We start from the raw sequence: 27,215 nt of genomic DNA on the forward strand, positions 1-27,215 counted from the left end.
TGGAGGCAATCATTTGTGTGACATGGTAGCTGGCTTCTGTCGATATTTTTGTAGGGTTATTTTTGTAGATGCTTGTTTTGCATGTATGTTCTTACATGTCAAATATTTTCAATTATATTTCATCAGATTGTTATCATGTAAAAAATAAATTTGTTTCAGTGTGTGCAAGAATAAGAATTCTGAGCTGTTTATATCAGATGCAGGGCATTTTTTGTGCTCCAGAAGGCTGTGTGATTATTTTGTTTGTACGTGTATAAGAAACATTAATTGACTGTATTTTGTATGTACAATTTTGTATGCTTTTAACTGTATAAATGTACAGACATTTTAAATAACTTGTGTTTGTTTAAATGTAAAACCTGAGACATCATAAAGGCTCACTCTATACAAAAAGCAAACTTTAATAGCTACATTATGTCTATTACTGGTCCAGTGCATACTTTAAGTACAAAGATTTTATAGCCTATCTAGGTAACATTTCAGTCCTATATAATTTTGCTGTCATGTGGTGTCAGATCAGCACCTGAAGCAGCAGGATAGTACAGCAGCAGTGGATGCTCTCAGATTTCCTCCCAAGTACTCCATTCCCAGAAAACGCTTGTTGATAAATTTAGTCCAAAACACTTGCTGCCCAAGCATTAGCAGCTCAGTCAAAACAACAGTACACATTACAGTCTAAGGACTCATCCAGATACACTAAGAACTGCTTTTTCACTGTCATGAAGATAGTTTTTTCATACCAGAAGACAAAGTTTTCATAAAATATAGCTTTAAATAAATCAGTAACTACTACACAGCTTTTTGACATATCGACCATCTAAAAGGACTGAACTGCTTCTTTGTTGATTTTTTTTTTGTCTGTTACATGTAAGGAATATTTCCTGATTTCCTGCCAGATTTCTGGAGACTCCTTGAAGAACATTTCATTAAGAAGCAGCCATTTATGACATGGAAGAGGAAGACTTCACCAGCCACAGTGAGGATGAAAGCCCCAATGGCAGCTGGTCCTGGGTAACAGAACTAAATATATACTGCACGGATGCATGAGGCAGGCAGAATAACATAAGTTCAGGCTTGTACTATAAACTTAATTGACATTAAATCAATAAAATAAAAAGGAACCCAAAACACTACAACCAGTGAGGAAATAGGTCTGGAGTGTCCACATATGGGACAGAAATTGCTAATATAATCAAATGTAAAGACAGAAAGATTTCAGAGGGACTATAGAAAATTGCTAAAAGAGGAGCACTGTGTGCAGATGGAGGAAGTGTAGGATGTATATACTTTACACAGCATTTTCTGCATGTCTGCTGGTTTTGTAGTTAGAGTTGATGAACTCTTATCTGTGTGTGCAGTCAAATCACATGTTGGATTAACAGCTGATATCTCCACACATTACCTCAAGCCCACATGTGTTATAAAGGTATATAACACATCAGTCAGTGATGCTGTTCCACAGCAGTGCTTTGACCCCACATTTTTCTTTTGCACCTTTAACATCTTCCTGAACTTAATCTATAGTTAGTTGTTATTGGTATTGATTGTTATTGATTGCCCAGAAACTCTCTACGGTGGTTTGCAAGGGAAGGGCAAGATTCATTCAAATATAGACGCAGTTTGGAATATAGAATTTCAAAAGCAATCAGTGTTTCATGCACATGCTGCTCCAACATGCTGTACGTTAGTGTTGTTTATACAGGATTGGCAGCAGTGGCTTTAACCATTCACGTCTGGCCTTGGAATCCACTCTAATCAGATTTCTCTAAAGCCCTGTAGCACGCACTGCAGTACTGCAGTGGGGACAGACTCAGCAGGTCTGTAGTGTGTGGCCCAGGCAGCTTTACCATTGGCTCAACCAGGCCAACCCCCCCAAACACCACCCCCATCTCCGTGGTGATGAAAAGATTGCATTGTGGCCCAAAGGGGGAGTGCCTGTGAGAGATCAGGCAACCCCTGCCTCAGGAAACGACCCACCTCCCTCCAGTCGTTTGCAAGCACTCTCACGTGTCTGATATGTAGTAACACTGCAAGGCAATCACTGGAGCAATTGAAAGCTTACCGGCCAGCAACCACCCACCCCCACACGCACACACATGCACTGTAAACACACTGAGATGAAACACTTAGCATGTACATACATACATATAGTTTGAGGCTGAACAAGGCAAATATTAACCTGCACACATATGCACGAAAACCACATGGCCACAGTCTAATTAATGAAATTCCTGAGATTACACTAAAACCTGCCTCAGCTTTCACTTTTATTCCCTTCACACATAAAAATGCAAATGTGTATCTTTCACACAAGATATTATGGTACTTATTTTTATTGCAAATCATTATTAGTATACATTTAACCTTGTTGAGCACCTGACCCGCTGATGACCTCACACACTGCAGTAAATAAACCATCACATCTCTACACTTATTTCTTTCTGTCATATATTCACACACAGCAGTAACAAGTATTAGCATTCTCCAGATTCGCTGTTGTCTGCTCCGTATTCTTCCAGTCTCTTTCTCTCCTCTCCCTCTCCCACTCTAGTTGGCTGTTTTCCTGCATGTTGAATGCTCCAGTTCTTAGAAAACCCAACACGTGTTTCCTTTCTCCCCCTGCCTGGCGCAATGTATGTGTGTGTGACACCATGATAAAGTGCTCCACAGCAAGGTGGTGCAAAGTATATTTGTAATGACAGCAGAATTTGATCCACAGTCATGAACTGTATCACATGGGATTGCAGTTTCATGCGGACCACATACACACACAAACACACACAGAGGTCTAGAACAAGCAGGCGTGGGGGCAGTTGGATGGGAGTTGGGCTGGTTCTTAGAAACACTGAGTAACAAGAAAAAGCCATGAGACCCAGTTCGGGGAGACTTTATGTCGAAACTTTTGTGTTTGTTTTTCTAAAATGAGAAGTCTGAGTACAGACTCAACTCAGGGCGCCATATATAAATGTAACTTTATCAGATTATGGATTATAGTTAGGAACATCTGACAGAGGACTATAGATATGGGAGTTATCAGTTTTCTCATCAAGTCAAGTCAAGAAAGCGAATAAGAGCATTTCGCCAAAATGATGAAATAGAAAAAATACAACATTACAAGCATTCATTTACAATTTAAAATCTGCTGCTTTATATTGTTGGAATAAAGGATTATATTACCCTCCTCGTAGGATATGATTTTGCTTAAGGTTGCAGTTGTTGAACTGTATACATCTATAAAGTATATACACCAGTCGAGCATAACATTATGACCACTGACAGGTAAAGCAAATAACACTGATTATCTCATCATCATCATTAATGCTGGTTCTGATAGAAATGTGTCAGATTACACAGTGCAACACAGTTTGTGATGTATGGTGCCTTGTATATCTTTTCTGAATATTTTTTGAATAGTTTTGCATTTGGCTAGGGCCAGTGTAACTATTGCTAGCATGAGGTGATACCTGGACCCTACAGAGTTTGCATAGGTAGTCCCACTCCTCTAGGATGGTGCACCAATATGTGCCATTGCCAGAAGGTTTGCTGTGCCTCCAAACATAGTCAAGAGAATGGAGGAAAATCCAGGAGGCAGGCAGTAAGGTCAGTTGTGTAGGGCTGTAGAAGATACCCATCAACAGGACCAGTATTTGCACCTTTGTGCAAGGAGGAACAAGATGAACACCACCAGAGCTGCAAAATGACCACTGGTGTGAATGTCTCTGACCAAACAATCAGAAACAGACTTAATGTGAGTGGCCTGAGGGCCCAACTTTCTCCAGTGGGCCCGTGCTCACTGCCAGGACCATGAGGCCTGACTGGTGTTTGCCATAGAATACTAGAAATGGCAGGTCCACCACTGGCACCTTGTGCTTTTCACAGATAAGAGCAGGTTCGTCCTGAACACATATGACAAACGTCTGGAGGGTCTGGAGAAGATGTAGAGAATATCATGCTGCATGCAAAATCCCTCAGCATGACCAGGATGGCATACCCATGGAGAGACACACAGATCTCTACAGGCTAGGCAACAGCACCCTGACAAGCGTTAGGTATTAGGATGAAATCCTTGGACCCATTGCACGACAATGTCCCACCTCATGTGCGGTGAGTATGTAGGCAGTTCCTGGAGGATGAAGGAACTGATGCCATTGGTTGGCCGCCATGCTCGCCCAGCCTAAATCCAATAAAACACCTCTGGGACCTGTTTCAGTCCATCTTACACTGCTAGGTTGCACCTCAGACTTACTAGGAGCTCAGTGATACCCTGGTCCAGCCATTGTCTCGTTAAAAGCCCCAACGCTGTCAGGCATGCGGAGCCCATACAACCTGAGGACTATTTTAAATAGATGCTAAGAAATTTGGGCAAAATCGATTAGCCTACTGCTGCATCAATTTTTCACTTTGATTTTTAAATTCAGTCGATGTGTTTTCAAAGTGTTCCTTCATTTTTATTTTTATAGCAATGTATTAGATAGATAAACTACCAACTGCAGTTACAGGTTTAGTTTCTCCGGACAGATGGGTAGACTTTTGACCACTGAGACACAGTCAGTACATTGCACAATGCTGATGCCTTCAAGCTCTCTGAATGTCAGTGCTATTCTTGTCTCCTTGGCTGCTCATACCAGGCTTGCATGTCTTCAGAATTAGAACAAGGTTCTTTTCCTTTTCTCTTGGGTAGATTTCAGTAGAAATGAATACAGTGTGATTTAATGATGCCATATCTAAGTAATTTGAGTTTTCCAATGATATTACAGTCAATACTCTGCTATGTACTGTATTATATGTAGAATGTGACGTTTCAATCAACTAAAACATGAAAGACATTAATATGTCATCACTGCTGAAGAACTTAATTCTTATTTAACCCCAATGTGTCCTCAGAAAATGTCTCAGATAATCCTCCCTGTTTCCAAAGAAGGATGCTGTATCACATGTAATATTTAATTAATGTAATTTTAATAAAACGTAATGATTTTCAAACTTTTTAACCTATATTTTACTCTAAGGATATTTAGTCAGTTATTAAAATAAAGTTGTTAAAAACTGTAAGCTATGTATGCATTGCTTTTAGACAATCCTTTTCTCACTGAACCAAGAAGTGAATTTACACTAACATATAGCATTTACATATTTTATATATTCATTTATCTATATATAGATATAGTAATTGATATAGTACACTATCTATATATAATTATTAGAGGTATTATTTAATTACATTAGTATATAAGATTGAAATGTATAATTCGGTTGTGCATTTGTGAAATATTTTCAACGAGCTTTGAGGTCAAACTGTCCCTTTTCAACATAATTAATTACCTTTATAGGGGCTTATGATAAGATTTTAAATTACTTTATTAATAAAGTTGTTGCATGTAATTTCTTTTTTTTAAAGAAGTATTAAAGTATAATGCAGGAATTAGAAAGTGTGAACAGTAAACACAAGCAGAGACAAAACAATAATATAGTCATAACTGATTTTTTAAGGGAACTGTTCAGCAAACATTGTGTGGCGTCATCGGTGCTCAGCCAATCGATCAGTCCGAGGTTGCAGCTCTGTGGTGGAGGGAGGAATATTTAATCCACGTGGTGCGTTCCAGAGTAATTTGGAAGTGTAAAGTTCCGAGTTTGCAGTCTTATTTTTCGTCTGGAACGACCCGTCAGCTCTGACTTCCAACCGGAGAAGTCGGAGCAACCCCATTAATATCGAGTTAACAATCCGAGATGTCATAAATTAAACTGTAAAACTTGTAATCTGCACTGTCGTGCTCGCTAAATAAGCCATAGGCGGAGAACTGAGCAGCTTCTGTGCACAAATGTGTGTTAAAAACAGTAAAGGTATTTCCCAGTAGTATTAGTGGTGCACAAAAGACTGTAGTTTGCTAAGAAGTAAAAACAAATCCTGTTTTTTCCTGTTTTCCAGACTTTAATACTGGAGTGACGTCACTCCCGATTCATGCGTCCGATTTCCAAGGTAACCTGAACGCGGCATACGATTTAAAACGCATATCAGCCTCGAGCACAGAAGCCACGATCAGATGTCAACAAAGCTGTAAGAGTGTGAATATTACCGATGATGTTTGTGCTGAGCACTGACACTTAACGCCGTAAACCAGTATAGGACCCTTAGTGGAAAAATCGGAAGGAAAAAATATTCTGGAGGGAAGAGCGACGTCCATAAATAATGTAAGCAAAGACTACATTGCTTCTGTAGCATGCTGTGAGAAACATGTCATGGGGTTTAGGTATTTTTGAAGTACAGGTGTTATATATTGCTTGGGCTGTTTGAATGAAGACAGAGCCCTGATGCAGACTGCAGAGCCTCACCCCGTGTGCAGATGTTTACATGTCGCCACAGAGCCACACTACGACGTAATTATCAATCCCGTACTGATGCAGCTTCTCTTCACATCCTGCATAAGAGAAATATCCACAATATTTGTGACAGTATTTGTTTATATATTTGTATATATGTATAATATATGCATCTATGGTTTTATTTCGTGGTGTGCGTTTTCAGACGGTATAGTGATTTAGTAAAGTGCTGTCTAATATATAGAACCCCCGCTCCCTTTTTTGTTTTATTTAGCTATCATTTGTCACAGACAATCATCCCGGTGTGTCTGGCTGCTCCAGTCACATTAAATTGGTTTAATTGGATAATCCTTCACATTATCATCTGTCTGTAAATCCCTCAATCTCTCTATTACCTCTCAGCTATCCTGTCCGTGTTTGCACACTGTCTTTCCTGTGGTGAGAGGCCACTGATGTTTTATGTTTATAAATAAGCCTCAGCACACTATGTCACACACTGTGAATGCAACTCAGCGTTGCTGCTCACTTATCCGAAAAAGAACAGCAGTGACTGAGATCAGGTTCTTGTAGCCTAACTGTTTTGTTTCTTGTGCTGCATGTCCATTTAATGACACATAATGACCCCTTGGGTGGACTCGTGATAGGTTATTACGTAATTGAGGCGCAGTGTGATTGGCTCTTTAACAGAAACGTCCTGGAGGACTGGGCATGGCTTTGGCCGTGTGTGTGTGTGTGTGTGTGTGTGTGTGTGTGTGTGTGTGTGTGTGTGTGTGAGGGAGAGAAAGAGAGAGAGAGATTAAAGGAGAGAGAGAGATGTGTTTGCGGGAGATTTCTGTTTACCGTAATGTCAGGTCTGTGGCATGAAAATTGATGGACTCATATTCATTGTGTTGAAATAAATGGACAAGAGGTCCAGGGAGTCAGAGTTGGGTCAAGGGATCAAATATTTATTGCCTATCCCATTTGTAATGCTCGAAATTGCACCATAGAAACTGACATGTTGAAACAAACTACCAAAGGAAAAAGAACATATTTTCTCCCATGAGGTTATATGCAAATTTGTTCATTTGCAAAGTATGTTCGATAGCTATCACTACAGTTTCTATTCCATCCTATTATTTTCTTTCCATGTTAAAAGAAAGAATGTTGAATAAACATTTAGAACACATATTAATCATTTTGATTTCCATGAACAGCATTATGGGTTACTTTGTACGATATACAGATATCACTGAATTTATGCCGTTTTCTACCACACTCCTCTGCAGAAGCAGAAAAAAGAAGGAAAGGTGCACAGCGTGTAGTCGTTATTCTAATAAAAATGTTGTGGTGTGTTGTGTTATTATTGTTGTGGCCTGGTTAGACCAAGGGTGTGATGATTGACTTATGTGGCTTTGATGAGCAGTGGAATAAAGCTAGGCCATTAGAACAAAAGATCCCCAATCTGTGATGTTCAATAATTGATGTGTGTTAATGAATCATCCTCATCATCAGCGTTCTTGCACAGTTTGCTGAAGCACGAAGCCATCTGCCGACTGGGCGTGCTGTAATGTTTGTGTATGTGACACTATCTTAGTCAGCACAAGCAGGTGACAGGTGGTTACAATTTTCTTGAATGTGTTTAAACCCATGTTACACGTGGCCTCACCGCCCTTTCGTAACCTTTTCCCGCTCTCCCTCTTGTTTCTGTATGCCTCTCACCAAAAGGGGATTTATATATTTTTAAACATTCTCTCTAAAAATATCTGGTTACAATTAACATTGACTATTACATAGTGGCTACTATTAATAAGCCATCATAGCTGTAGGGCCATTAGGTTGTACATTGCAAAGACAGTACAACAGAAGAAGGCTTATGAAATATCAACTTGTTTATTCATAAAAAATTAATAAGGCTGTTCAGTTCATAACAGATGGGTTGCTGTTCATTTCTCCCATTACTCACAACCATAAATCTTGGAGGACACTGGAGGCATTTCCCTGTCTGTGATGCGCTCACAAGAGCATGTTTGCCGTACTAGAGTAATGCCAGACATCCCTGATGGACTGTATATTTGCACAACAGAAAGGAAAATGCGCTGAGTTTATAATGCTGTCTTTTTTGGTGGGGGGGAAACCCACCCCCTCATTCTGTCTTTTTTGAAAAGCACAATGCTCTCATATACCAACTTTGGTCAAACCCACAAACATACCCCGCACTCAGAAGCACCACAAGAGTAGAGAAAAGAATGATGAAGCTGTCTTTGCTTGAGCAACCTGCCAGAAACCACTTGAGATTATGCAGTTAGCTGGCATGAGTGGGCACAAACTGGACTCAGTATATCAATAATGTGTCTTAATGTGTAATTATGTAACAAGATGGCCTTGCATTGTGTTTTGACGTTAAAGACATGAAACGTGACTAAAACAGATGAATAATCTCCTATATTTCTTCTCTCACTCTCTATCTCCCAGTTGCAAACCATGAATTATGTGGGTCAGCTGGCGGGGCAGGTGTTTGTGCAGGTCAAGGAGCTGTACAGAGGGCTTAACCCTGCAACACTGTCTGGGTGTATAGATGTCATTGTGGTCCGGCAGCCAGATGGTTCCTTACAGTGCTCTCCGTTTCACGTCCGCTTTGGCAAGATGGGTGTGCTGCGGTCACGTGAGAAAGTGGTGAGATCATAGAGCGCTCTCTAACCTGCACATGTTAAAAATCTATTTTATATTTCACGACAGCTAAATGTAAATTTTAATATATGTAAATTTAATCTGCATTCATTTGTGCAGCGCTATAGTATATTTTTTGAAAAAAAGAAACTAAAACAGTGCATTATAACAGTATATTTAAAACAGGACTACAATCAGTAAAACTCATGAGTCAGTATCTTAATGATAACATTAGGTTATAACAGATTATTATTTATTTTTTATAGCCTAAAGGTACTGCATTGGTCTTCTCAACCTTCCAGTCTGGATGTTGTCAGGGAATGCTAATGAAGTCTAAGGCATTAGTCTTTTTCTGTTCTGTTCTGCAGGTGGACATAGAAATTAATGGAGAGCCAGTGAGCTTACACATGAAGCTGGGAGAAAATGGAGAGGCTTTCTTTGTTAAAGAGACTGAGAACAAAATGGTGAGTAGTGATTGACAGAGTCATTACTCCTGAATCAGTAAACACACACGAGAATAGCACAGAACATTACTCGCAGATATGAAGGTCATAAAGCCTGAACTAATATACAAGAAGTGCTTGATTTATCACTGTGCTCCAACAGAGCTAAATTATTATTTGCCCTCTTAGGTAGTAGCGATTCTCACTGGTTTTACCACTCGCTGATTAATCTGCAACTACACGTTGTTGTAACTTTAATTGCCAAACTTAAATGTCTTCTCGTCCTGCCCTGACAAGCCCAGAGTAAGAAAAAAGATGTACCTTGACTCACTCGCGGCGTCAGTTTTACCACACAGCTTTAAGGAGTGTAAAATAGACTTCAAAATTTCTTAATATTATGAGGTTTTCTATGAATTGAGTACCTTTTTTATTTACACGTCCATATAAAATATCCTAGTGTTGTCATACTTGGGGGAAAAAATCCAAGCATAGACCTTATCAACTTGTTTGTAGATAAGTAGCTAAACATTTTAACAAAACACTAGGCTCAATAACAAGGCACAACAAGTGCTTCTGTCCTCCTGTGGCATCTTCTTGGCAAACACGAGTTTAGCTTCCCAGAAATAAACCATCATGACAAGCAGAAAGCAGAGACAAACACTGGTCAGTCAGACACTAAACACACAGTCGACAGTCTGTCATTGTCTAACTTTGATATGTGGGTGGAGAAAAAGAAATTTGATAGAAATGAATGACTGATTCATATAGTGTCAATTCATAGCAACATTTGCCTAAAGGTGTTTTGTGTTGTTTTGGACCTGTAACTATGTTATACAGGGTGTTTTCTTACTTCCAACAATTAGCCAGGAGCAGGCAACACTTTGTCATTTTCTTCCCATTTCAGCCAGGGAAACAAAGACATTTGTTTTTCAAGTCTAAAAGCTCTTATGAACATTTACGCAGTACAAAAGTGTCATGCGAGGACAGACAGACATTGACTATTGCCAGTGCCAGACACCAGTTTATTTGCTTCCAGGCAAATGGCAACAGATACAATGTTCAACTGATAAATTGGGGCATCTGTAATAGAAACGGCTCACATTATTCAACCATAGAATAACCCACTGGTTTGCCTCAATCCCCTGAAGCTGAATTTATCTGTCAGATTTTAGCTTTTCATGTATCTGTAATACGCATATTACACAGAAGTATTTGCAGCGCACATGCACATACACGTCACAGGAAACGGCATAATCTGGGAACATTCCCTTCTGTTTTGAAACCTGATTCTGTAACGCGATAGGTAACGTCTCATGGGAGGTAGGAGGGAATATGGGAGTATTTGAGGTTGAGAGGTACTTCAAGGAAGATCTATTGTAGTAAACAACATCTATCAGCAGTCACAATGTTACTCGTGAAGTGGTGAGTAACCAGGAGCTCACGCTTTCCCCTGGCCAAGAATGAAAAGGAATATGTTGCAATCTGAGAGGTTCTAATTCCTTTTCCAAAGGATTACGTCCATCTAATGCTGCATCCATTACTTACTGTCCATCTTATAGAGAAGAAGCTATTAATAAATCAATACTATAATACCTCTTTCCACAACAGACAAGAAAATAATGGCTTTTAGTTTCAGTCCCACATAGAGTTATTTGCGAATTCAGTTTGACCATGTTTGTCTTATAGTTTTGGTCTCGACTTGAATCCTTTCCCTTAACATAACTCTCTCTCCAGAGAGTGGAAAACCACCGGAGACCTATTTATAGGTCTGCCATTTCACACACTGTATAGTCTGTTACACACAGACTGCCCTCGGAAATTACTGAGACATACTGTACATGTCATGAAAGAGGAGCAGTACAAGGACATAAAACCTCTAGCTGGTAATAGCACATTGGTAGCACAGCACGGTGTGTTTGCCACTCACATGAAGAGGTAAAAGAACAAGCATCATGGGAGCTTGCAGACTGTGTCAGTCTAAGTTGTCACATCTCAAGTCCTAATGTACACTCTGTACACTCTTCATCTGTGTTTCTCAAGGTGCAAAGTTTGCAGGGGTTTGTGCATGATCAAATAAATGCACAAAAATTGAGCCCAAAATTCTCATCTTCATGCTACAACATTAGAAATCTTTCAATACCAGTGCTTTAATAAAAGAAACATCTCCGATGATGTAACTTAATGACTTTGTGCCCTAAAGGGTGACACATAAAGAGAATTATTACTCTCTTTATCTTTATGGCATGTGCATTTAACAACCCTTTAATGCAAATATCACAGATGTAAAACCAAAGTGTTGGAAAGATTTTTACTCAGTAATTGAAGTAATCTCATTTATTACATTGCATTTTGCAGCATATAAACAAATCGCTTTATAGTTGATCTTGTGTGGTTTAAGAACTCTATATTTGTGCACAAATGCTCTTTTTCTAAGGAAATTGTGGGAATAACACTTATAGTTCAGTGAGAAACTGAAATATCAACAGATTGGAGTAAAAAAAACAAAAACAATTTAAATACTGGAACTGAAACTGGCTTTAGAGCTGATATTTCCCTCTGAGTATAGAGCTCAGAGTAGATCTGTACTCAGTACTATCCCTTTTCCTCTCCAGTCTAAATGAATTGTGCTGTGTTGGACTGTGCAATGACACGTGAACTGCAAGGCATGTGTGAGTCTGCTCTGTTTGGATCATCCCTTTATCATGCCTCCGCCTCCCCCACTCTCTCTCTCTCTGCCTCTCTTTATTCTTCTGGCAGCCTCTTGGCAGTGCAACGCTGATGAGCAAATCTCTGTGATTTTGCTAATCTGAGCTCAAATTTTCACCAGATTATTTAGCTGGCTGTTTGGCAGTAGGAATGACCATATCTGTTGTTGCAATATTTCATTTTCTTTTAGAATAGAAAACCAGCAATCTGCAATATGGACTGCTATGACATTTTGACAGAGAACAAACATATTTGGCCTGGTCATTACCTGCTATACTCAAGGCTTTTTCATCACCCCCAGCTGTAGAGAGGGTGATGGGACCTTAAAATGCTCCACTTTATTCTTGCATCTTGTCCTACATGATTGGATTCTCAATCTATTTTATATTACAACTGTTCTGAGGGCAATTTTTACTTGCTGTTGTGTAATAATTCTTAAAAACTCCAGATATAAATGTCAAAGCTAATGGCTTAAACCAAAGAAGACAATTGCATCATTAAATGTATGAACAAAGAGTTCTCAATAAGGCAATAATAATAATTAAAAAAAACAAAAGTAGAAACACTTTTCATGTCAGTATAAGCAGCCATTATAGATGCTGCGGTCTACACAAGAGATGGTACAGCAGAAAAGACTTGCGTCAAGTATTGCTAATTTCAGACCTTATCTCACTTTCCCTGGAAACAGGAAGTGGTTCCATCCTACCTGGCAACATCACCAATCATGTCAACAGGGCAGGAGTTAATGAAGTCACATCTGGCCAGGGGCAACTCTCGTCACCATGGTAGGCGCCGTTGGAAACAGCGATGTTAGAATTTGTGACAATTTGCATTTTCTTAAACAGTTTTTTATGATACTCTTTCCCATCATATAGACTCCATCCCATGCGGCCCGCTTCCAGTTCAGAATCTGGGACTGCAGCAAAGTGAAGGAGGGTTAACCAAGAAGAGGAGAAAGAGAAAGAAGAAGGCACGGCCAGAGGGAGGTGGAGGAGGTGCAGGACTGAGGAGAGAGGAAAGTGGAGAAGAGTTCTCAGATGATGAGGACATGTTCACTATTGACCTGAGCTCAGATGAGGAAATGGAGGGGGACAGCAGCAGGTGTGTGTGTGCAAGAGAAAGTCTGAATATGTTTGCGTGTATGAAACAGAGAGGGAGAAAGAAAGAGAGGTTATTATACCTGCCAGCCTGGTATTTAACAGGGGAAAAAAACATTTGATGGTTGTCACAGTGTTGTTTGCGAAGCCGATGAACCACTGCCAATAATTCCTTAACTGTGTTAAGTGGAAAACCTGTGTGTGTTTGTGTGTGTGTGCTTACATTTTTCATGCATGGGTATGTGTTTAAGTGGCTGTTTGAACTGTCTAAAAGCTGGGTGTGTATTTATATCATTTAAATCACAGATTACATATATATATATATTCATATCTGGGCCTACGTCCTCATTTTAGCTTTCACAGCGTTTTAGTAGATAAAGGTGAATGGCTTGGATGTGAATTGAACTGCGATTTGGGGAAGGCCTCGAAGGGGCCTGGTGGCGGCTCCCGGGCCAAGCAGATCCCCATGTACTAAATAGAAGTGAAGAAGTTAAAGAATTGAAGAGGGGATGGAGGGTGGGGCACGTAAACAAGAAGGAACTGCTTGTAGAACTGGGGGAACATATATAGATAAGAATCGGAAGGAGCATGTTTGGAGGTGTGGTCCCGCTCCTGAAATTCCAATACTTTATCTCCAATTAAAATATGTGTTGAAAAAGTACTTAATGAGAGAAGAATATAACACTGAAAACTTTAGAACACGTGCTTCATGAGGACTGCTGTGTCGGTGTAGTTTGATCAGATTTGAATGGCAATAACAAACAGCCCACCTGCTTTCAACAGATTCATATTCAAACATTGCTAGATTTTAATTTGTCTAAGCAAGTCCTGCACAGCTCAAAACAGTGAGAAGGCATCAGAAAAATCAATGTGGTGTGTTTATGTTGAAAACCAGGATCAATTTTCTCTCTAACCGGTGTTAAATGGAATTAAGGTTAGTTTCTGTTTAATAAATAAATAATTTTCTTAAGTGTTTAAAGAGAAGCAGTTTTATGTGTGTGTGCAGGTTTGTGCATGTTTGTGTTCATGTGTGAAGCCCTCTTGGAAACCAGCTCTGCTTGTTGGACTTGCTCCAAGGATTTGTCCGTTTCCCACAGCGCGCACTGTCTCTTTGAAAGAATGGCTCACGGGGTCATCCTTACTGGAGGCATTCCAAGCCTTTTTTAGGAAGTTTGCCACATGATCCTGAAACCCTTAAAGACAAGCAAAAAAAGTGTGTGTGCTTCAAGTCATTCTCTAAATTGTACTTAATGAGTGTATTTCCTTGGCTGGTTTATGATATGCAGTCACAGTCAAACAGCCCACGACATTTCAATTTTCAACAAATAAAAAGACCATACCATAGTTTCTTGGATGTGATACGACTTGCATCGACACACTGTTTACATAGTAAATACCAGTGTCTGCACTAATGATGAAATAAAATGGTTGTGCACATGACTGACATCTCACTGGATGTGTGTATTTGTGATCAGACCTGTGTATGGTGATCAGGGATTGACTGCCAATGCCCACATTCTCCCCAGCACTGACTGGACTCATTCACAGAGGTATTTGGATGTAAGTGTGTGTCTGTCACACTGACAGACACACACTTGAACTCTTTAATAAACTCTTCTCATGAAATAGCATATTGCACATTTTAATATGTTTTTTTGTCCTCGTGATAATTAGATGGAATCACAATTCACTGTCTTTCATTCTCTCTTTTCTTCCCTTCTCTTTTTTTGTGTTCTTTTTGTCTTTTATTCTTTCTGTAGTAAATTGATTAAGAAGACTCTGTCCATTCCTCAGCCCTGTGGTCTATCCATCTCCTGTCCTCAGCAGTCCTCTCACTTCTCTTCTCCTACTAGGTATCACCTTAGATTCCACCCTCTCTGAACACTAAATATGAAATAATGCACTAATTTTAGTGCATTATTTATGCAATAAAAATTTGCATAAAGAATGATACATTTTGTAACTTTGTAACTTTGAAACTGTGAAGTACCAGACAATCCAAAACAAATGTTTAACTTTTCCAGTAGCCCAGACGATTCGCAGTCATCAACACCAAAGAGTGACTCAGAGCTAACAAATCCATCTAAGGACAACCCTGAGATGCTATGGACCTGGGGGGAGTTACCACAGGCTGCCCAGGTACATAACCACACATGGCATCACAGTGAATTGAGTCTGTTGGCTTTGCCTTTTGGGGATGGCAGCATTAAATCAACTGCATGGTCATAAAATACAATATATACATATAACTGCATGTTGTAGCTGTTTACTGTGTTATAACATGCAAAGAGTCAAGGTAAAATAAAGTGTGCAAACAATGAAAACTGTCCACCGCACTTCTCGTGCTGCTTTTTTTGTTTTTTCATGCTTCTCGCCTTTGGGTTGTGCTCCACAGTTGCTCCCTTTCCTACTCACGCTGATCCACTTTGTGTATCAGTCGACACACAGCTTCATCAACATTAGGCTACACACTGTTAGTTTCTTGGAGGACTACACTAAAGTATGTCTGCATAGGTTGCACACCCAAAGTCAAACAAATGGACACAAATGTGCTGATTCTGAACTGATTCCACCTGCTGATCAGAACCAACAAAGCCATATCTATTTTCTAAGTAATGTTAAGACTTCAGCCTGTATGAGTGGAGTGGTGGGGTTAATAAAATGTATGTAAGAAAGCAAATATTGTCTGAACTGACTGTCTGTTTTTCTTTTACAGCCATCTTTCCTGACCGCCCACCAGAAGCAGGATTCTGCCGCTGTTGTCTCCATACCGGTGTCTTCTAGCACTCACTTCCGAGCCATCAGTGACATGGGAACTCCGTGCAGTCCAGTGCCACCACTGGACAAAGACACAGAGGAAAACAGAAATGGACACATTGTCAGAGAACAAGGTAGAATAAAACGTTGCACTGAATGTACAAATATCTAAAAGCAGGATAAATTTGCACAGCGTCACATTAAAATGCTTTGAGAAATGCTGTGTTTTTTCCTTTAGAGAGAGAAGTGAAAAGTGTTGGGCCGTCATGTGTACAGATGGAGAGTTTGACAACATGCTCAGTGTCTCAAAGAATTCTTCCTGATCATTTGGAAGATAGCAGGAATAGTCCCATCAAAAGGACTGATTCACCGTCCAAGAGGAAAGGTACTGTTTGAGTTTTCTGCTCGTAAACAATGGATATCTTGATCTCAGTGTGTCTAAATTTCTGTTTCCTCTTTTATGCACTGATAAATGTCTCTTCTAGAAAAGAGAAGTCAACACCTGGGTGCTGATGGTATTTACCTGGATGACATTACCGAACTGGAACCTGAAGTAGCTGCTCTTTACTTTCCTAAAACGTACGTACAGCATGTGTTGTAGCACCCTCTGGTGGCCATATTAGGGATCACAGTATTTCTTTCCACTGACACACAGAGCACAGAATACTTTATGGATGATTTTTGTATAACATTAGGTGTTTTTTTTTTCAATAACTAAGCATTTGCTTCACTGTAAGTGCTTATAATAGCAGATTATTTGAACTTGATAGCATGAAGAAGATTAATGAGGTAGCTAGGTTACAAGAAAGAAGGAGACCTTCTTTCAGTTGTATTTTTGTCACCACATGGTAACAGCCATTGAACTTCTTTATAACTAAGAGAAGACAGATATTCCTCCTCTCAAGGTCTTCGAAAACTCCAATTTCCAAAACTGAATTTAGCCTTGAAGAACTTGAAGTGTACTAAATACATTTTAGACCATTGTTTACATAGTATATGGCATGATAGTATGAAGAATTACTGTGTGATCCATGTGTGTGTATTTTTCCCTCCACAGTGACGGAGGCAGCAGCTCGATGAAGGGGGACACTGAGATGATGGTGGGTGTGCGGAGCGCTAACCAATCCCCACAGTCAGTCGGCAGCAGCGGGATGGACAGTGGCGTGGACAGTTTGGTGGATCAAGTGTGTGATCTACCTCATGTTGCTATCTCTTTGTGTGGAGGACTCACTGATAACAGGGAGATTACAAAAGGTGGGACAGGGAATGATGATGTTGGATAATAATAGTGAAATAATGTGCATGAAATATTTGCAGTTGTCGAGATAAAGCTTATATGAAAGAAATTAAAAACAACATATTATATTTTTTAATTTGAAAACTTTAACAATATTCATAAATAATGTTGCAGGTCTGTTCGCGTTTTACATATTTTAAACAGAAATAAATTGATTTTTAAGATTTCACACAGTTAGACAAAAGTAAGTTATTATATGAAAAAACTATCTTATCAATCAGATCTTTTGTTCTCATTTGTTCTTGCCTCTGTCTGTTCCTGCTACAGAGCAATTCATGGAGAAGGCTGTTTCCTACCAACAGTTCTCTGAAAACCCTTCTATTATTGATGACCCTAACCTTGTGGTCAAGATAGGAAGCAAGTATGTACTTCTACTGCTCTTTATTTGAACTGAGCGCCTGACATATACAAGCTTTTTTTTTTTTTTTTTGCAAATATGTAAGCTATCCTTTGCCAGTAGATGTCTTTAAGAATGAAGGGGTGCATAATAGCTTCCTCTGTCACCTGTTGTAGGTACTACAACTGGAACACAGCTGCTCCTGTCATGCTGGCCATGCAGGTCTACCAGAAACCACTGCCACAGGTAAGACCACCACAGTGATACACAAGTATTTACTCCTGATTCTTTCCATTCGACATGAATGCCACAAATTCTGCCCTCTCAAAAACTGTGAAGACGGACCTTTACGTTTTGTTGTATTTAATCAATAAAATGTGTAAATGAAGAGTTTTGTTTTTTGTCTGAAACAATGTGTAAAGCCACATTTTGCTTTGATGAATATACATTACTTTGGCTACTATCTACTGTTGTATTCAATATTGTTATTTGTTATATGGTGTGTTTGTTGTGTTGCAATGTTATGGACCACCTTTACTCCAGAGCATTTCTGGCATTTTACAATTTATTCTTAATCTGGTTTTTTCCCCCACTCTGGTTCACTATTGTTGTTTGCCAGCCACCTCTCATTAATACATCAAAATAACACCAACTGAAATGTGTTCACACTCATTCCTTGTTTCAATAATCAATATTTCAAAACTAAGTGAAGATTTAAATGTTTTCACTTTATCCCAAGTGAACAAAACTTACATGCTACCGATCAAAATTACTCGACACATGGGAGAGCTTATAGCATATTTGCCAGTCCTATATCACAGTGAACTGTTGTGGTAAATTCATTGACCTAACACTTGATTAATGTCATGTCTTTGTCCCCCTTCTTATTTTTCCCTTTTATTTAAATCCATTCTTTCTTTCACCATCCACCCGATGTTTATATTTACCAAGTGTTGGTGTTTGAGTTATGTGTTTTCTGCTTTTGGCTTCTTCTCATACTGCCTCCCTGGTCTGTTTGGCTCCAGTCCTACCCAGCCTGTATGATGTTTTCTGGCTTTGCTTATGTGTTGGTCGGGGCATGACTTTATCTGCCTGCTTTGTTGCTTTATCATTGTTACCCTTTCCGTCAGCCTCTCTTTTTCCCCATATTTTCACTTGAGTCCAACCATGAACATCATCTTCCTTTTCATTTAATCTAGCATCTGCTATTTTTCTATTTGCATGTCTTATTGTTTTCAATTCTAATTGTTTTACAAGCAAGTTAGCTGGAGTTTAGTGTGGTTTGTCATATTTTACTTTGCCTTTTAGATTTTCTTTTTGTGCTTTCTTGTGCTCTCTCTTTTTTGTCAGCTTTAAGTTACATTTTCGGTCAGTTTTGAGTTGTATATGCATGATTGTCTCCAGGCATCGGTGGAGAACATTATGAAGGACAAGATGCCAAAGAAAGGAGGACGCTGGTGGTTCTCATGGAGAAGCAGGAACAATGACTATAAGTCAGTAAGTGCACAGATAGATATGCAGATGATGAACTTGTTTATCTACGATTCACCGTATCATTTACTGGACATTAGGAAGAACGGGGAAAGGATTAGTCAAATTTCTTCCTTGGGTCATACATGTGACCTTTGACCTTTTTGTTCCTCAGGAATCAGTGACAGAAGCAGCTGGAGACCAAGACGAGACTTCCATAACAATGGCCCCAGTAAACAGGTGACGTTAGATTTAAAACTGTTTATTTTTCTCCCCGCACCTATTGACATATTTTTTCCTACTTGTTTAATCTTATATGAGCATTTTTGTCTTGTATAATTCAGGCTGAAGGATGAATCATCCTCAAGTGATGAAGACCACAAATCATCCAGTCAGATATCAGGAGTCTTTCAGTCAGAGCCCCTTGAGAGTTCTGGTGGCATTTGTTACAAGAAGACTCTTCGGCTCACGTCAGAGCAACTGGTACAGTGTTTGTTTCTACACTTGCTTTTATTGACATAAACAGGAATACAAATTACCTTATTTAAGATATTTTGCTCATGTGGTTCACTACATATAGAAGAAATCTGTACAGTAACAAACAATAATACACTGTCTTTAATAAGACCATCTCAAAGTTTAAATTACTTAGCAGTCGAGGCAAAGTGAAAATAGAAATACGTCCAAAACCTCAAGAAAACTTCTCAACCTTCCTCATCTGTGTGTTTACAGGCTAGCCTGCAGCTAAGGGAGGGTCCTAATGAAGTGGTGTTCAGCGTGACCACTCAGTATCAAGGCACGTGCCGATGTCATGGCACAATCTATCTTTGGAGCTGGGATGACAAGATAGTCATCTCCGATATAGATGGCACCATTACAAGGTGTGAAATAACACTTAGTGGCCTACATCCTGTTCAGTTCTATCATATTACCAGCAGGAGTCAGACTTTACACAGTTTTTGGGTTCAAAGGGACGGCTTTATTCTGTGACGTTGTCTGTCTTACATTACGCTGTAGATCAGACACTCTGGGCCACATCCTCCCTACGCTGGGTAAAGACTGGACACACCAGGGTATCGCACGGCTCTACCACAGAGTCAGCCTGTGAGTGCTGCTTATTGTCCTCCAGCTAAAATACAGTATGTTGGGGTGAAGCACAATGCTATGTTTCTGTCTCTCATATTTTCTTTTGTTTGTTACAGAAATGGATATAAATTCATGTACTGTTCTGCAAGGGCCATTGGCATGGCTGACATGACAAGAGGTTACCTCCACTGGGTCAATGAAAGGGGAACCATGCTGCCAATGGGCCCAGTGCTGCTCAGCCCAAGCAGTCTTTTTTCTGCCTTGCACAGGTCAGATATAGAGCAAGGGGTAGAAAAATTCTACTCTAGATTATTTTTGGCCATTAACACAAAACCTAAAATATTTAGTTGCAGGTAATAATAGGTAACCTTTATTGTTTTTGCATATTTAAACTACGGCAAAAGTATTTACTCTGTCAAGTTAGTGGTTATTACTTAGATGTACCCTTTGAAAAAAGTTAGCTGAGGCAGATTTACAATGAGGACAAAAAAAAAGAATGTTCAACATTATGTTGTGTTTAGGGAGGTGATTGAGAAGAAGCCCGAGAAGTTTAAGATCGAGTGTCTCACAGACATCAAGCACCTTTTCTACCCAAACACTGAACCATTCTACGCTGCTTTTGGCAACAGAGCTACGGTGAGAATACTGCACTGACATCCGCAGTGTGGATTACTCGCTCGTATTTTGGCCTCAGTGATTTTTAAAGCATGCTGGTTGTTTGTGTTATTTCAGGATGTCTATTCCTATAAGGAGGTGGGCGTTCCACTTAACAGGATTTTCACTGTCAATCCTAAAGGGGAGCTGGTGCAGGAGCATGCCAAAACAAATATTTCCTCGTAAGCTATATGCCTAGTTGCTTTTTGATTTTCATCAGTCTCATGTGCTTGGCCATGTTTTGATGTCTGCATTCTGCCTTCTAACAGGAAAAATGACAAAAGTCTTGTGTTTCTTTCTCAGCTATGGCCGTTTGTGTGATATGGTGGATCATGTTTTTCCGGTCTTTATGCAAGGTGAGGAAGCAGACTTCCCTCACTCTGATGATTTTGACCAATGCAATTACTGGAACAAAGTACTTCCTGAAGGCACTATTGAGGGAGAGGAAGACCCACAGCCAGCCAAGATGAGCTGAAGAAACTGCTGAATCTAGCATGAAGCAGCTTTAGCATAAATGTGAAGATGAATGAAGCCATCAAGCTTTTCCTAATATGGTAAATCAAGATGGCTCCTTAACTCACAGGTGATACTTAAAAAAATAACTGAGTACCAATTCAAAGGAAATGAATGTTTTTTTTCTACAGTAAACACAAAGAAACAAGCTGTGCTAACATTTAGGAGTGATAATGAAAGTAGTCAGGGAGACGGAGATAAAAGCAGAGGACTAAAAATGGCAACCTTAGGATCAATTGCTAATGAGACTGCTGAGTGAAAAACAAAGCAAGAAAAGAGATTTAAAAAACAAACAAACAAAAAAAACCAAAACCAAAATAATTCTGTGATGAAATTCAGCAGCTGGTTGGGAATTAAACTAACTCACATTTGCAAGTGTTCTGACTCTAATGCATACACATAGTAAACCTTGCAAACAGCATGAGTATAATATTTCTTTAGATTTTTTGTTATGCTACAAAATGTTTCTCAAAACATGTTTGTTGGTTCTCTAAAGGCACCAAGACAGAACTAACTGATTCCTTCGACTGGTGACCATTCTTGCCTTTAACCTACACCCATCATGTATATTCCAAAGGATAACAATTAGTAAATCAACTATTTCAACTATTGCCTAAATAGCAGACAATAAAACATAAATTGCCAATTTACTTCAGCTTTTGAAATGCTAGATGGGCCCTTTGCTGCGCTTTCTGTTCTGCTCGTAGCATGCAGTATTAGTTGTACTTAAACTACAACTTTAAATAAGATTCTACCTAGCTATGTGGCTAAAGGTTGTCTTCTGACCTCAAGTACAGTGGACATTTTGCACCAGAAAATGCAGACTATATATGGTAAAACCATCCAGAGCATGCAAAAATAGCACAAACAGGGTATGCAAAAATCTCCTGTGCCAAACTCCTTTGCAAAGTAAAGCTAAGCGTGTGGTCTTTTGACCGTGCTACTGTGAAACATGTGGCCATGGCACATATTATAGTCTTCAGTGACTATATTCAAGACAAGTGCAAGACAATGCAATGAAATTCTGTCTGTTTCTATCTATTGTTTTTAAATGTACAAAAAAGGACATTCTGTGATATCGTACAATGTAATATACAAATCTCTCTACTCATTCGAATAACTAATGCCCATCAATGCAATTGCTTCATAAGCTAATTTAACACTAAGTATATTTTCAGTTTTGTAATGCAATATGATATATTGCACAGGTTAGGGTACTTCATGTAAAGCACTTATCTGTCCTGCAGAGGGAAAGTAAAGGAAGAGTATTCAGATTCTGTAAAGTTTTTGTATGAAACATGCCTATTTTTTGTAGTTTGTACATACAGGGTTTTTTTGTCTGTTATCAGACGTTTGTATTTTCATCACTTATCTAATAACATCCACTAAACAACTTTTATGCCTAATGTAAACCTCTCTTTTAATTTATATTACTTAAAATGGGAAAACCACTGCGTATGGTGTTAACATAATTTTTGTGACCGTACTATGATACAAGTTCTTGTGAATCAGTATATTGTCTAAAATACCTTGATGCTGGTGCTCATTCAAATATTCACACCCATTTTAAGGCCTCAAGGCAAATCTCTTTTTAAGTCAACTAAGAGGTGCCATTTTCATCACGCAACCACTGAAGCAATAAATCAACACCCAGTTGTTTTAGTGCTGCCTGTGGTTTGAGGCGTTAATGGCAACCAAGATAAAACCTCAACTGTTTACAAAAAGAGATATGTTTCCACTGCCTAACTGGTTTTAAATCGCATAAAGATTTATTCCCAGAGTACTTCATTAGATTTTTAGTTTGAAATTAACAAGTATATTTTTAGTACACAAGTATTTGTTCATGTGTCTTGTACTGAAATACCAGAATGCCAGAAACAAATCTGACTGATTGTGATTCACCTGGTTATACTGTCACTGTTTGTACATATAACAGATACTCTGTGTATTGTGATTAACTTAAAAGAAAGTCAGGAATTAATTTTTTATTTAACGAAAAACTGTCTTTGGGAAGTCCAGTGTAATTTGTGCCAGAGGAAAAAGATGCTCAGAACGCATGCTCTTAAGTAATGACTGTTGTGTTGTCGCCTGATCTTTTGAGGAGGCATGTTGCTCTGAAAAAGAAGAAAAAAAGGAGATGAGATCATTGTGTCAAAATTCAAATTTTGCTTTCAGCATTTTTAAAGAAAATCCCATTTGGTGATTGCTAATTTCTTTCTGTGAAAGATTCATTCAAACTGTTGACTAGTTTTCACTCTGACTCTGTGTTGATTTAGATGATTACTTTGCTGCTTCCCATGTAAATGTTATGTTTTTGGCTCTAAGCAACAGGCCACCAGTATCCAGTGCAAACCATTGTTAACATTGTAATTCAATCTGTACAATGGACACATCTTTAATAAACTTAAAGTTAATATTGATTTTGTGTTACACTTTTTTGACTCTGCATGCAGTGCTTGATTGTTTTCTTGCGTAAGGTTCTAATTCTTCCTTTAACCTCAGAAATTTGCCTATAGGCTCCTCATAATGCTTTCTTTAAATTTGTACTTTTTCTTTTATTGAACTGTTTTTGGTTCTATATTATAATATACTAATTTTGAGAGGCAGAGCTCATGAGTGTGCTGCAGTAAAATAAAAGTTATCCTACCACAGACGGGAAGTGTTTAATCTTTGTAGTTTTGTTATTAAACCGCATCTGTTTTATATTTTAAAATTCAATCCAGCCAATCGTTTCTTCCTTACCAGTTTATCACTTTAAAACTTTGTCTTTCCCAAACTTCTGCTGTTCAATTTGATTTTTTTTTCCATCTAGCACGACACCAAACAGCATATAGCTAAACAGGAAATCAGCTCTTCCTGTGTTTTCTGCTCTCAGGATATTTTGCCACAGTCCACTTCTTCATTTTAGCCCTGCCCCATTTTAGCCCCCACACAGAAACAGTTCATCCCTCCCCTCTGCTGCTTTGGCTGGAGTGATGAAAAGTTTCACTCGATTTTAAGGAGTCGATCATTTCGATTCAGCACATTCCACAGAGTGAAAGTGTTTATAATTAGTTGAAAAAGATTTTTGTTGGAAGATGTATGTCTGTTCTCATGCATGTGCACCTATTTACACATTTGAATATTAATGTACTTAAAATGGAAAAAAATAACAATGATCATAATGTCCACCTGATTGTTCAGTACATAAAACTGACTAGTAAGTAAACACTGTAATGAAAAGTTCACAGTAATTCACAGTAAAAAGTAAAACCCTTCAGCTACACAGAAATGAGTAAACACTTTGGAGGAATGGGGAGAAAAAGAGAAAAACACTCCCAAAAATCTCAGAGTTCAAAATGATGTGATCGTCCAGAGATTACCCATAAGCTGCTCCAGATATGAACCTGATATGAGGAGCTTCCACACTGAACTACAGCTCTGACTGCACAGCTGCCTACGGTCTGTTTTTTCTCTTGTTTACTAGCTTTCTTTTTGCTTGGTAAAAAAAACAACTTTATTTTGTAGTCAGTCACTTCAAAATGAAGTACAGTTGTAGCTTAAAGCAGACACGCTTTTGAGTGTCGGTGGATTGGTGGAACAGCAGATTTTCCTTTTTTTAATAAATATTTTATAGTACAGTACTTCTGCTTATGTTGTGAATGTGCTTACTGTCTACAGTTGCTTAGTTTACTTACAGACAACAAGCTGAAGCACCAGGCAGCCAGTCTATTGGACTATTGTTGGTCAGTTGCTAGTAGCTAATCTGTTGCAGACTCCATGCTATTTCAGCAGCATCTGTAGCATCAGGCTTTTGGGCTTCTCAACAAGCTTAAATGGGCTCCGGGAGCTTTTATTTCCTAAGATACAACTAAAAATGAATGCTGTAGTGCATAATTATGATTAAAAGTGAAAAAAATATTGTGCTGGCATAAGAAGAAATCCCATTAGCTACACACATGCTGCCAGAGTTTTTCAGATGATAAATCTGACATTTGATACATGCATTTGTTAAGAATTGATTGAGAATAATGATTGTGAACCATTGTGTGTTAATGGGTTAGATGTCTGCTGAGATCCTCTCTGTGAGTGATCCAGGTGGGAATAATGGAAATCCTCAAGACACCTCAGTGGGGGGCACAAAACCTTTACACCGCTTCTTAAAGGGACAAACCAAAATTATTGGTGTAAGACACTGACACATACACAAATGCACACGAATGTTTGTTGTTTTGTTTCATTTCAGTATCTTTCCACATTTGAGAAGAACTTGAGGCTTATATTGCCACAGAAAATAAAACATAGCTAACAAAATCATGCTAAACGTTGTTTATGTTTTCTCCTAGACAATTGTGCTGATCTTGGGTGCATCCTTCTTTATCATATCCGTTGCGATCACGGCAGACTCCCAGATGATGTATGTATGGACAGTCATCCCACCAGGCTTCCTGCTGGGGACACTGGTTGGTAGTTCAACAAGGGAATAATAAAGAGTGCCTTGGGAAGTTTGACGTGACTCAATATTTTTTAACTTAACATTAACTTAAGAAGTATTAAATAATCAGAATTTATATTGCACTTTATTTTAGTGTCAGTGTTTGCTTTCCTGTCACCTTACAACCATCCAACACATGGGATATGTAATAAATCTGTCTTTCTCTCTGTCTTCTCATAGTTAATCATATGTGGAATTACATACATTTTGGCACAACACAACACCACCAAGAAAACAGTAAGTTCTACTGAAATATGATGAATGTTATATTAAAGCAAAATTATACTAGAACTAGAAATTGAACAAGAGGTTTCTTCAAATAAAAGTGTTTATGGATGCCTTAGAATTAATATTGCATTATCATCACCAGTGATTTATAGTTTAATTTATAGTTTGACTTATATTTGAACATTGTTAATATCTTAACACCTGTGAAGATAAATCACACCTTTACTGCTTCCATAGAAATAAACAGGGTATGTAGTGCTGCAAATGCACTTGATTAATAGAGCATCTCTGTAAAAGTAGATGTTTTTGGCAGTTTGCTGGTCTGGAGCATTCAGATGTATGTTAACAACAATCTTCACTATGTGGACATCATATAATTCACCCCAAAGTCAGATCATGCGACAAACAAACTATACTACAGGTCTTTGTTAGCATGTTAAATGTTAACTTTTATGACAGTACAACTGGAAAAAGACTGAAGGAGAATAGTTTGTTTGGAAGGGTTTCCATTAGAAAGCCTTTTCACAGCAAAACCTTGGACACCAGCAAATCTACAAGAAAGAAACTGGGAATAAAAATACTTGAGGTGCTGAAATGGTCCAGCTGAGTCCAGCTGAAATTCTGTGGCTGGACCTTAAGAGAGCTGTGCATAAACAAATGCTTACCAATCTCAATATAATGGGATTTTTTCTTAAGAAGTTGCTCAGAACCCTAACCCTTGAGGTTGTGATTTCTTTATCACATTTTAGTTGAAGTTATTGCTGCTAAAAGTGGTTCTCATGTGTACTCAGTTTTTCACAGAACTGCATAGACTCCAGTGGAATTTATTTGTTTTAAATGACTGTGTATCACCCCCATCTTTGTCTGTTGGTGTCTGCAGGTAACCATTTCGTTATCTCTGAGCATTGTCTCCATACTGGTCGCATGCTGGACTTTAATACACATCCTGCCTGACATAGAAGCATATTCCTACCACCTAGATTACATTTATGATAATGGAACCTTTTCATTTACTGAACCAATGGAAAATCGCCAGGTAATTGTTTTATCATATTTCTCAGCCTCAGGTTTTATGTCTCTGTTATTGTTATTGTTATTTACCTATCTTTTGGACAGCATGATGTATTTTGACTGGAGCTTTAAATTTAACTAATTAAATTCTTAAATGTATTAAATTAAATATAAT

The 27,215-nt window shown here is 38.6% G+C and overlaps 1 protein-coding gene across 3 annotated transcripts; it reads left to right on the forward strand.

Moving 5' to 3' along the window:
- The first annotated feature begins 661 nt into the window (after window positions 1–661).
- lpin1a (lipin 1a) lies at window positions 662–23,839 on the forward strand. 3 transcript variants are annotated; one of them, XM_005733316.1, is made up of 23 exons: window positions 662–1,011; window positions 8,773–8,973; window positions 9,336–9,431; window positions 12,805–12,901; window positions 12,992–13,217; window positions 14,689–14,763; window positions 14,974–15,066; window positions 15,238–15,352; window positions 15,930–16,104; window positions 16,209–16,355; window positions 16,456–16,549; window positions 17,028–17,224; window positions 17,535–17,628; window positions 17,781–17,850; window positions 19,009–19,101; window positions 19,250–19,314; window positions 19,419–19,557; window positions 19,807–19,955; window positions 20,092–20,178; window positions 20,277–20,429; window positions 20,682–20,796; window positions 20,893–20,996; window positions 21,118–23,839. In XM_005733316.1, exons 1-23 carry the CDS (start codon window positions 949–951, stop codon window positions 21,287–21,289), a joined length of 2,820 nt encoding a protein of 939 aa, XP_005733373.1. In that variant the 5' UTR covers window positions 662–948; the 3' UTR covers window positions 21,290–23,839. The 3 variants fall into 3 exon arrangements, with proteins under 3 accessions (XP_005733373.1, XP_005733374.1, XP_005733375.1); XM_005733317.1 differs by having other exon boundaries at window positions 15,241–15,352; XM_005733318.1 differs by lacking the exon at window positions 662–1,011 and adding an exon at window positions 5,980–6,189.
- Window positions 23,840–27,215: the final 3,376 nt, after the last annotated feature.

This window comes from Pundamilia nyererei, unplaced genomic scaffold, assembly GCF_000239375.1.
Source record: "Pundamilia nyererei isolate P.nyererei 1_Seehausen unplaced genomic scaffold, PunNye1.0 scaffold00051, whole genome shotgun sequence".
NCBI lineage: Eukaryota > Metazoa > Chordata > Actinopteri > Cichliformes > Cichlidae > Pundamilia > Pundamilia nyererei.